The following is a 12,555-nucleotide window of genomic DNA, read 5'->3' on the forward strand; positions in this document are numbered from 1 at the left end:
GCCTCTGTTCCTGTTCTTCTAGGATTTCCCTAAAGCTCATTTTTTCTTTGTCTTTTTCACTTCTCCACTCCTTCAATTCACCATTAACCACATCCTTAATCATTTCCTCTACCTTTACACCCACACTCTGCTGATCATTTCCTATCTTCTTTGCTACCTCTCTTTTTATCATTTCTTTCTTTCATCCTCTCCATGTCTTTTTTTGTCCCAACCACACTCCTCTCTCTTTTCATTTTCAAAATTTTTATCTAATGGTCTTTTTTTAATTTTTCCATCATCAGTTGTGCTATTTCTTTTTGGCTTTCCAACTGCTCCTTAGTCAATTAAATTATTTCTTCTTTCAAGTTTTCCACCATTTTCTGTCTCCTCGTCTCTTCTCCTTGCCTCATCATCTCTTTTCCACTTCAGTTAGTGCCTGAATCACTTCCACAAACTCCGCTCTCAACTTCCTCATTTCTATCACTACTCTCAGTCCTGCTCCACTTTGTTCATCCTTTTCCATTGTATAGGCCTCGAAATTCTCTCCTGAGTCCTCTTCCCACCGATTTGGAGACGCCATCTTGAACCTTTGTTTACCTTCCTTCCCACTTCCTTCCTTTCCGTTAAACTCTCTCATATTCCTCACAATTCCTAGACTCCTAGAAGAAAGGACTAATCTACTTAGCTGTTGCTCAGGCCCTGTTCGATTGGCAAATAGATTGTTGATCTTCGCCTCGTCTGTCCACGTCCTCTTACTTCTGTTGTCGGCGGGTGTGTGTTTGTATTTACCTAGTTGTGATTTACAGGAACAGAGCTATGCTCGTGCTGTCCCGTCTTTCCAACTACTTCCATCTAATTTGGCCTTAAATGCACTTAATGACTTAGCCTTTACCACTTCCCACTCCAGCCCATTCCAGACCCCCACACATCTCTGTGGGAAGCTGTTCTTCTTGATGTCTTTTCTACAATTTCCTTTTCTCAACAGTTTTCCATTTCCTCTTAAGTTTCTCTCTTCCCTTATCAAAAGGTCATCTCTATCCAATTTCTCCAGACCATTCATCACCCTATACACCGCTATTAAATCTCCTCTTTCTCTTCTACTTTCCAATGTGTGTGTGTGTGTGTGTGCGTATTCATTTATTTACCTAGTTGTAGTAAAGCTAAAACAAGTCCCTCTTAGTCAGAGGATGACAGTTGAAGTATAGAGGGTTTGAGCTACACTCATGTGGTACTTTCTCCATACCTATATTTGTCAAGCATTTCCTTAAATCTCTGCACAGTCTTTGCATCCACCACTTCTTTTCAATTCATTATAAGTATCTTTATTTCTATGAGGAAAACTGTACTGTTTTTGTGTCAGTAAGACGTGTTCCCTTTCTCGATTTTTATTATGACCTCTTCACCCTCTGTCTTCACTTTCCATTTTCAAAGAGTCTTAGTTATCTGATTCTTCTGGCTTATTCATTAAATAAAATAATTAGGTCACCTCACTACTTTCTTCAAGTGTTAACAACTTCATTTTTTTTTCTTCCTAAGTTAAGTCCTCCAATTTTGATACCATCCTGGTGGCTATTCTTTGTATTCTCTCCAGTTTCTTCACTTGTTATTTCTTGTGAGAAGAACAGAACTGCATATTCTAGTTTTGGACTAATCAATGTGGTTATTTTTTTTATCATACCTTTTTTAATGTTGTGAAATGCCACTTCTATATTCCTTACCATTGTGTATGTATCTCCAGATACATTGTTTATATGCTTTTCTGGTGAAAAGTCATCCTGAATTACCTCCTCTAGGTCTTTTTCCTGTTTTTCTCTCACTATTATATTCTGTGCAGTGGCAGTACCGTAACCAATGAGGTTGGAGGTATCACTGGGCAAAGCTAAGACTGGCTGTCAACAGCAATTAATAACACCAGGGTTGCTTTAACTCACTCATCCATATGATAGATAACTGTATTTCATGAAGCCCTTTCCAAAGATGGGCCCCAAGGTTTTGAGATGGCTAACCAGGACATAAAACCTAAGAGAGGGATGTATTTCACACTACTGTTACAACAAACTTGAGTACATGGCAGATGACAAACATGAGCAAACTCTAAATCTGACATCAATATCAACTGTACATGACATGTGCTTCCTACCAGAGCTTATAATTTCACTTTTCTGTCATAAATTTTTTTTGTCTCTTTATCATTGCATATAAAAAGTTGTCTATATAAAGCTAAGGATGTTTGCATATATGCTTTAATATAATTCACTCTATCAGTAATGAGAAACACTCTATCCTTTTTCAACAGCCATTATTAGATACACTGAAAATTTCAATATTACCAGATTAAAAGGAAAAGTGGAATGAGTGTGAATGGGAGTAGTGAATAAAGGAAATGATCAAAATTATATACTTTCATTTTTCTCATAATTTTAGCAAATATATTGAAGAATTAACAACCAAATCATATGAAATAAAAAAATGCTTGGTCCAATATAAGAAAAAAATCAACCATATATATAGCACATTTGAAAAATAAGATAATTTACCTAGTTGAAAGAATCAAAATAGGAACAAAAACTAAGCTGCAGTAAAGAAAATGCAAGTCATATTCCTTTTCATAAAATGCTGGTTCAAGGATAATAAAAAAGTAGTAAAAAATAGTAATATGGTTATCACAAGAATTTGCAAAAACTGGAATACTTGCACACAAGAAGATGTAAATTTTCAGTGTAGACTAGTTATGTTGAAAATTTGTGGTATATAGGATGTATTGCACAAAAAAATACATAAAGCTAAAGCCAGAGAAAAAGGTAAGAAATTGGCAAAATAAAGACAATAAAAAATCAAAGCAATGACTTGTTCATTTCTAACAATTCTTTTTTTAAATCATCACTCATGTACATCACAAACAAATGAAATTTCACATCTGAATAAAAACACTGAATAAGAAAATTGTGCCATGTAATTAACCCCATTGTTAAGATTCACAAAACACTAGTAAATGCCATAATACATATACTTATAAAATGCTGTCTTATCTGACAAAATTGGCAACAAAACAAACAAACAAAAAAAGACTTAAGTTAAACAAATTTCAACATTCTGGAAAATGAAAGCCAAACTGGATGGCCACATTCTCAAGGGCTGGCAAAGTTTACACTCAGGTTAGCCTGATTTTGTTGTGACACAATGATGTTTATTTATTTATTTTTCAAAGTGAGCAAGTTTTAATTTAAATTTTAAATCTAACTCTCCTTTTCATTTTGTAATAAGCATCAAGTTAACCAGTACCAAACTGAGGTAAACCCTGCATTCCTCATGACCACGGCCCTGCTATATGGTAACTGCACTTTGACAAATTATATAGCTGAGAAAAACAGAAAAATTACCTACATTATTTCCAGGTTCCATGTTGCTGGTGTCTATGGTGCGATAAATGCCAATGGGTATCTCACAGGTGGTAGAGCAAAGTTTCTGGTACAGTCGTCCATATGTCCGGATCCACAAATCCTGTTTCCCAATTTTCATCTGAGGCAGCAAATGCTTGTCTGTTAGTTGAGTGAATGTTGAGGTCACAAAAATATGCAAACATTTTACTTCCTATGCGTAACTCAGAAAACAAGTAATTAGCTTAAATCAGTCAAGACGAACATATGCTGAGGGAAGCATTGCATTGCCCACCATATGACGCCATTCCTGGGGCTCCCTCTGAGCAAGTCTTCATGCAAGCACTTTTCTCATACATAGTATTTCCCAGCAGGATCCCTCAACTTGCTCTAGCTACAAGCTTCATTGGTGCCCCCTTGGCTATTTCCACACAGCATTGTCTGTTTCAGGTAAATTCTGGTAAGCATGGTGAAATTCTGGGTAAGGTGCCTCATGGCCATATAGGGTAACCAGTTTCTGCCCTCATAGTCTATACAGGTAATAAGCCTCAATTCAGTCTCAAGGTGTATTCACCAATTTTACGCAAAGTCATTGCAGAGATACCTTTTGATTCTACAAACTCACTTATTAACCCATAAACTGCACCAGACATCTCAAGATGCTATGAGTTAGACTGCGCCAGACATCTTAAGATGACACATGTTCCAAGGTGAATATTTATATTTCCCGCGATGCCAAAGTATACGTATTCCAATGAACCTCGTGTGGCAACATCATCCCTCTTTCGCACCATGTAGTCACCATCGTCATGTTAGTTGCTCTTTAGCAGCCATGGAGAGTAGAATTATGTCATCTACTGATGCCAACCAGTCTCATATAGCTCCTGCGGTTGTGACCGAGGTGGAGGCATGAGAGGGGGTAAAAAGAAAGTATTGGTAAAGAGAAAGATTGTAGCAGACAAATTTGAAAGAGACAGTGATTCAGATTGCATTCAACCATCAGATTCAGCTGGTCTGAGGAAGCGTGGCAAGCGTGACCATGCTTCTGGCGCTCAAGGTCACAGACACGCTGCCTCTCCAACAGTGCGGAAAGTTACTAGCTAGCCTAGTCACTCACTGACACCATCATCACTGTCCAATGATTCAGAGTGGCAGACAGATGAGGGAAACAACAATGGTGGTATAAGAGAAGACTCAGCTAATGAACTGAGTGAGGAAGGGGTGTCAGCTGGTGTGGGAGAGGAGGGGGAGGCAGAGGGAGAACAGGAGCCTCAGAGACGTGAGACAACGCGTACTCCATTCGTCTGGTCTGATGGATCAGATTTTGTGCCAGACATTCATAACTTTGAAAAGAATATTGCTGGTGTGGCTAATGACTGGCCTCTTGATAATGATGCAGTAATATATTTTGTTTGTTGTAACTGGAATGAATAATTAATGGCAAGAGAATGTTCAGACGTGACTGTGCCATGTGTCATCTTCCCTCTGCCACCGTCCTATCTACCCCGTCACTACCAGCGCTCCCAAGGTCACCTCATATCCGCAACCTTTATCCCACCATCATTGCCACATTAAGTGAATTATTATTATTATTATTTTTTTTTTTTGCACTATTTGGTGCTCAACACGTCTCGGGTGTTGTAATACTAAAAATTGTTTTCCACCAGGTTATTGTTTTGCCATTTATTGCGCACCCAGGAGCTATTCCCGAATCTTAATTGTACAGTTTATGGGTTAAGAAAGCATCACTTAGCCATTTCAGGTTACTATTTAGTGTCCATGTCTTGCAGGCACATGTAACTTGAAGATTTGAATCTTTGTCATTCTGCAGAGCTATCAAAAATGCATTATGCTGTATACTCAAGCTGAGTGAGTCCATATCAATGTGGGACTAGCCAATCCCTTCCTGATGAAACCTGCTGTCATGCTGCACCATATTACTAAAGTATTAGAAATTTTCCAAGACCTCAATGTCTTTGCAACTTTCATAAACAGACTGTAATGTTTCATTAAGTAAGATCTCACCTATAATTTGGTCTTGACCCAGGAGACCTTTAGACTCATAGGCTTCACCTCTATTACGCTACCTAGAAAGCCATCACCAGAACCTTCAGTGACTCAATGAGAATGACTACATCAGCAGCAAAAACAAGGTCAGTGACCTTTGTAATGCTAAAAGATGTTCCACAATGACTTTCATTCACAACTCTGCCTCATAGCAAGTCCAATCAGGTGTTGAAAAGTGATGGGATAAGAATACAGCCCTGCCTCACTCCCTTGTTCACAGGAAAGAGGCCTCAGATTTTACAGCAATCAGTCCCCAAGTAGAGGACAGTCAACAAACCAACAATCCTTGCTGGAATCCAATGCAGTTGTGGTTATAGATCTCTTGAGTGCCTTGCAATACACTGAATCACACACCTTCTTGAGACTGACAAAGGCTGCAAGCATCTCGTTAAAACTCGTGTCAGTGTTGCACCAGTACATGAAGCACTCAGATACAGCCAGTAGTCGACTTCCCAGGCATGAACTGTGACTGCTCAAGTCTTTGCAACTTCAGCAGTTGACTGATTTTGCATGACCAATAGATGAGCCAGCACCTTGCCTGTCATACTGAGCAGAGTAATATTGCATTAGTTGTTGAAGTTCTGAGGGTCCCTTTTCCTTTTCTACATAAGGATGGCCATTTTTTTTTTTTTTTTACATCTACGCCTATAGCACCAGTAGGCTTGCTTGAGGGGCCTGGATGGTAGTCGGCCCCAGCCCGTATTGGCGCAGGCAGGTGTTTATAGTGGCGCCATTTTCTCTTGGCTCATGCTGCCCCCCGGAACTCGTTCTTGATTCACTAGGACGGGTTCCTCTAGAGTCCGGGTTGATGGGTGGTCTTCAGGACAGCATGTGGGTAGTTTTAAGCCACTCCGCGGTGACTGAAAAATCCGAGGTGGTAGAATGGGGATTCGAACTCGCGTTGTCCATCACGCGATGAATGTGGGCCCAGCATGCTACCACTCAGCCACTGCCTACCCATGCCCCCTTTCCAGTCAAAAGGAATGGTATTGATTGCCATTCAGTACTCAATGCTGTATGCTGTCATCAGGGATACTGCCATTTCTCAAAGCCAATGGAAAAGAGATGTGAGGTGGTCACGAGCATTGAGCCATGAGGTACCTTACATCAGATGGCCTTAATAGTCTTTATTCTCATCTTGGGTCATTACATGCCACCCCTTCTCCAATTTAGATCAAAACATTTTCCAAGTTATTCATCACATCACATTTTCTATGATAGCAAGACCTGAGATGGCCCTTTGAGAGATGTCATCCTTGCAATATCGAACCTCTACATGGGGAGAAACAATCCAAGAATTGATTCCTACCACTATGCCACACTGCCAGGGGGATTCTGCCAATTCTCAAAGCATATGAAAAACTGATATATACTCTAGAGAAATGTTTTTCCAAACAATCCATCTGGGATTCAAATCTGGACCCTTGAGATCCAAGACAGACACTCTAGTGTCGAGCCAAAGGGTAAGCCATGGCTTAAGGCCCTAATAGTCATCCATGTCTCAGGTTATTATAATGCAGCCAACAAGATCATGACTGCACCTCCAGCAGTGAGCAGCTTTGCACATATGTTACAAACACCACCTGCCTTTCCACCCCTCTTTCTTGAAAGGCAGCTGGTGCTTTTAATATATATGTGGGTATCATGTGTGTTTGTAACATAATATAGAGTGGGGTTTCATTAATGGGTGGGTCAGTATACACTATTTGTAACCCAGTTGATTTTTCAAACCAACGATGCATGGCAGAAGATTACCCACATGCTGCCCAGATCTTCAATGAATCCTAACTTCAATGAGTTCGTTCAGGTGGAGCACTGGGGGGCTGCATCAGCAATGGAAGAGTCATATATCACAGCAACCACTACAAATAAAATTTGCCTGCGTCACTAATGGCTAGGGCCGTCCAAGAGGCCCCTCAAGAAAGCCTACCAGTGCTACAGGCAGCACCTAAAAAAAAAAAAAAATAAATAAATAAATAAATAAATAAATAAATAAATAAATAAACTCTCTCTCTCTCTCTCTCTCTACCGTGGAACCTTGGGTTACGAACGCCTCTCATCACGAGCAAATCAGTTCACAAACAAATTTTCTGAACAAGAATGTCTCGGTTGATGAACAGTGTCTCGAGCTACGAACATGCAAGCCGGCAACATCGTGGGGTGACAAGCCAGGAGTATCAGTGGGAGACCGTCAGTTGCTGTGTAGCTTTCGCTAATTACACAATGTGGAAGGGGACTCCCCTTCCAAACAATAACATCTCTTCCCTTTCCCTTCCTCACCACCTTCCACTAATTAAAGCTGGTGTCACACTGGGCCTTTTTCCTACAACCGCGTTGATGGTACAGGACAAGGCAATTCCAACTTTTCCGGGTGTGCATCACACATGGCCAAGGTCAGTTGCCCGTATCCACAACGTAAACAAAGCAGTCGCCCTGTATCGACATGGTGCCATCTGCTAAAGTAAGGGCTGTTGCTGATTGTGCTGCTGTAACCCAAGTTATGGACTTGTTACTGCAGCTAAATGAGAGGAAGAAGCAGCTGTAGGCATGATTATAACTTCAAAGACAGGAGGACAGGAGTGTTTACCCAAACCTTGTCAGACAATTGTGCTGTGAAGACCAGGAGTCCTACAATTTTCATACAATGGAAAAGAAAAAATTGAACTGTGGTCCCACAGCACGGGATGTTCTCTTATATTGTCAATTAAATACTAAATATAGTAGCTCTGCCAGTCCACTTTATGAGTTTCTTGGTAGGCCATTTTCCACTGCTCCTCACTCCTCAGCCACTGCTGTCGTCTGTTTACATACAGTCGCAAGGCTGCTCGTACCCATAACCATTTTCCATCTGTACGGGTTGTTTGTGTGGGGGGTGCTAGTTTGGGGCGCGGAGGGCTGGGTGATGGCCAGCAGCGTGGGGTTCATCGTGGCGGCCGGGCCAGGAGACACTGGCCACGCCGCGGGGCAGAGTGAAGTCTGAGCTGCCAGAGACGAGAGAGTGCGCCGCTGTCTCCTCCGCCCCTGCCCGCTTCTGTGAGCCCTGTGCCATATCTGTGCCCCCTCTGAGTGCCTGGAGCTACTGTGCCTTGTAAACTATTGGCTGTACGTGGGTGGAGCTGTTAAGTAAAGTGGAAAACTTGCCCCGTAAGCATGTCCTTGCCCTGCCTTGGGTGGGGGCCGACTTATACGGCGCGTATAGGCCTAACTCATAATGTGGAGCTAATAAGCTTGAGGTCGACTTCTACGCCACAATTTACGGCACTGCACATCACAAGAAAAATCGTCAAAATCAAAGAACAGTTTGGAGCGGATGTTCTCTGAGTGAGGGCTGCGGTGTGACTGACGCACACAGTGATGCTGTGCTGCTCTTGCTGAGTAGTTTCTTTGACAACCGAGTTATCGTATGGCAACCGGTGCAATTGAGTTCAAAATTCTGTTCGAGAACCGATTTGTTGGAAAAGTGAGACGTTAAAAAACCGAGGTCTGACTACATAATGACAATAATTGGTCCAGAAATTCAATATCTCATCATGGTTATACCTTTTTTAAGGAAATAATTACAATGATGATGAGAAACACTATAAAAATGAATTCAGAGCTAAGAAGTTGTCAATTTGAGACTAAATAATAGTAATTATGCTTCCTTGTTGTTATAACTGGATAAAAATGACTTACTGAGGTGAGGAAGCCTGAACCTGGTGCTTGGTCCACACCTAGCAGGAGCCTGACGAAAGTTATGAGGTAGTCCTTGACAAAGGCTTGGTACAGGAGAGTGTCAAGCATACTGGCAGAGAACACACTTCCAGCAGCAAAGGGAAGTCGAAACATGTAGGAGATGTGAGACCCTCGTTCCTTTTCTCGCTGTGTGAGAATTGTTAGACAGATCATTAGAATATTAGATTTTTCACTCTTATACTGCTAGTCAGTGTTTAATGCACTGACAGAAGTTTATTTCATGATGACATAATTAATCTGGGTACTGGAAATGTTACACATCAGACCATGGACATATATGAACCAGAAAATTGTATATCCATCTTACAAAAAAAACCCTAAATTATACAAGTTAGACAAATAAAATCATCCAAATGGTTAATCTATCTATCTATCTATATCTCCAATGCCTTGCTCCCTTGCGGGAACTTCCCTCAAGGGGGTGGCTGCGGCAGAAGTGTTTCCATCTCTCCCTGTTCTGGCACTCCCTCTCAGCATATTCAATCCTGCTACTTCCAACTCTCTCGCTCCAATACTCACTCACCCTATTGATCCACTTCACAGGTGGTCTTCCCCTCATACACTCTCTTCAAGAATTCATTTTCCCCCATCCTCATCACGTGTCGAAACCATCTCAATGCACCACGCTTCACCCACTCCACACTCCACTCCTTTCACTGTCACACCCATACCAAACCACTCATACACGCTTTCATTACTTTCTCCATCCCATCCTGACACACTACATGCATCTCTTATATAACTCATTTCCACTGCACGTATTCTTGATTGCTGTGCTGCATTCCATGTCCACGTCTCTGGTGCATATGACAGAGTTGGCAGGATAATACTATTCCTTATTCCCCTCTTTACCTCCATGTCTTCAACCTTTCATAACTCTCTCCAACACTTCCTCCTTTCATAACTCTCCAGTGCACCCACCACCTGTATGCCCTTCACTGTTCTTTCCTTCACCTCACCTTCCATACTGCCATGCTTACATAAAAGTCCCTAAATATTTATACTCAGTCACCTCCTCCATTCTTTCCTCCCCTAACCTTATCCTACACTTCTGTACCCTCTGCTCTAACTCTGTACGGCTTTGCAAAATCAATGACCTATTCTCTCGCCCTCTCAAATACCATAACCTTACTCTTTCCAGCATTCACTCTCAGCTTTCTCCTCTTACACACCCTGTCAGACTCATCCACTATCCTCTGTAGTGTTCCCTCATTCTCTGCTAACAACACTGTATCATCTGCAAACAGGCCTGCCACCAATGACACCTCCGCACCTCTCACTTTCAGCCTTGGACCCAGCTCCCCCACTCTGGCTTTCATTTCTCTCATACAACCATCCATGTACACATTAAAAAGCCATGGTGACATCACACACCCCTGTCTCACGCCCACAGGAACATCAAAACTCTCTCACACCTCACCCTTCACACATACAGAGGCACTCACTTAAAGACTACTTAAAGGAAAAAGAGCCCAAGATTGTGTGTTTAACGGAAACAAAGCTAAAAGAGGTCATTCAAACAGTGTTTAATAATAACTACAATGTATGGAGGAGGGATAAGAAGAGTAAAGGGAGTGGAGGAATAATGATAATGACGAAAAAGGAGTTATTAGTGAAATCAGTAGTATATGGAGAAGGAAAGGCGGAAATAGTGAGTGTTAACTTGGAGAACAAAAACAGAGAAATGATGACGATAATAGCAACCTATGTACCGCCAAGAACAAACTCATGGAACAGAGAAGAATATGAGATGATGATAGAAGATACCATTCAGAGTTTGAGTAGGTTACTCAAAGCAAACAAAAAGAGTCTTGTTAGTTGGGGACTTCAACTGCAAAGAAGTAAATTGGGAAACACTCGAAAGTGGAGGTAGTGAGATGGCATGGGGGGAAAGATTTATAAAACTGACTATGGAAAACTTAATGATGCAGTGGGTGACTGAGAATACAAGATACAGGAGTGATGACAATCCAGCAAGACTGGACCTGGTGCTGACCAAGGGAGTGAACTTATTAAATGAATTAAGATATGTGTGTCCCATGGGAAAAAGTGACCATGTGATAATAAAGATGGACACAGAGGAGGAAGGTACTGAGGGGGACGAATCATATAAAAGAAAAAGGAGAAACTACAGGAAAGCGGACATAGAAAATCTTAAAAAATATTATGAAAAACTAGATTGGGAAAAGTTAAGAGAGAACAAATGAGGTGCAGGAAAAGTATGATATTTTTATGGAGCATATGAGACAGGGGTCATGAAATATGTCCCATTATATAAACCCAAATAAAGAGGAAAGAAAGATTGGTTTAATCAAGATGTGCAGATCCAAAGGAAAAAAGAGACAAAGCATGTTACAGATTGAAAATAAATAAGAATCAAAGGAATAAAGAAGATTTTAAGATGGCAAGAAATGAATGTGAAAATAAGGAGAGAAGAAGAGAAAGGATATGAAAAGGATGTTGTTGAAAAGTGCACGGAAGAACCTAAATTGTTTTATAGATTCATAAATGGAAAAATCAAACCAAAGGAAAAAATAGAAAGACTGAAAGATGGAAATAAGATAATTGAAGATCCTAAAGACATGACTGAGCTGCTAAACATGAGGTTTCAGCAAGTTTTTACAAAAGAATCAAAATTCAATGAACTACAAGATGACAAGATAAATGTTCAAATGGATGAAGTCCTAGTAAATAAAGAGGAGATATATAAAATAATGGAGGAACTGGAAGAGAGGAAAGCAATAGGACCGAATGGAGTCTCAGGTTTTATATTGAAAGAATGCAGAAATCAACTGGTTGGACTGGTATATGATATCATAAAATGCTCAATATCAACTGGTAAAGTACCAAAAGAGTGGCAAAGGGCTGAGGTGGTCCCTATATATAAAAACAGGAAAAAGGAAGAACCTCTGAACTACAGACCAGTATCATTGATCAGTATAGTTTGTATTTGTAAAATATGCGAGAAAATGATAAAGAAACAATGGACGAAATTTCTAGAACAATATAATTACAGAAAAACAGTATGGCTTTAGAAAGGGGCATTCATGTGTAACAAACTTACTGAGCTTTTATTCAAGAGTGATGGACATAACACAGGAGAGGGATGGATGGGTAGATTGCATGTATTTGGATCTGAAGAAGGCTTTTGACAAAGTTCCACATACAAGACTACTGTGGAAGCTGGAAAATAGAGGAGGATTGAAAGGGAAAATGAAGAACTGGATGGAAAGTTACTTAAGGGGAAGAGAGATGATAACAGTGGTAAAGGACATGAAATCGGAATGAAGAATTGTGGACAGTGGAGTACCTCAAGGATCAGTATTGGCACTAATACTTTTCCTAGTATATATAAATGATATGCCGGAGAAGGTAAACAGTTACATGAGCCTGTTTG

The 12,555-nt window shown here is 40.7% G+C and overlaps 1 protein-coding gene across 10 annotated transcripts in view; it reads right to left on the reverse strand.

Annotated features, from left to right (window-relative positions):
• Positions 1-12,555, reverse strand: part of LOC127008298 (potassium channel subfamily T member 2-like) — a gene marked incomplete at its 5' end in the record, with an annotated part of 214,028 nt that overhangs the window by 82,590 nt on the left and 118,883 nt on the right. For all 10 annotated transcript variants that reach the window (XM_050880138.1, XM_050880181.1, XM_050880128.1 and 7 more), the window contains 2 exon segments: positions 3,364-3,498; positions 9,099-9,284. In XM_050880138.1, the coding sequence (XP_050736095.1) occupies positions 3,364-3,498; positions 9,099-9,284 (321 nt within the window).

The sequence above is a fragment of the Eriocheir sinensis genome, chromosome 4 (genome assembly GCF_024679095.1).
Source record: "Eriocheir sinensis breed Jianghai 21 chromosome 4, ASM2467909v1, whole genome shotgun sequence".
Taxonomy (NCBI): domain Eukaryota; kingdom Metazoa; phylum Arthropoda; class Malacostraca; order Decapoda; family Varunidae; genus Eriocheir; species Eriocheir sinensis.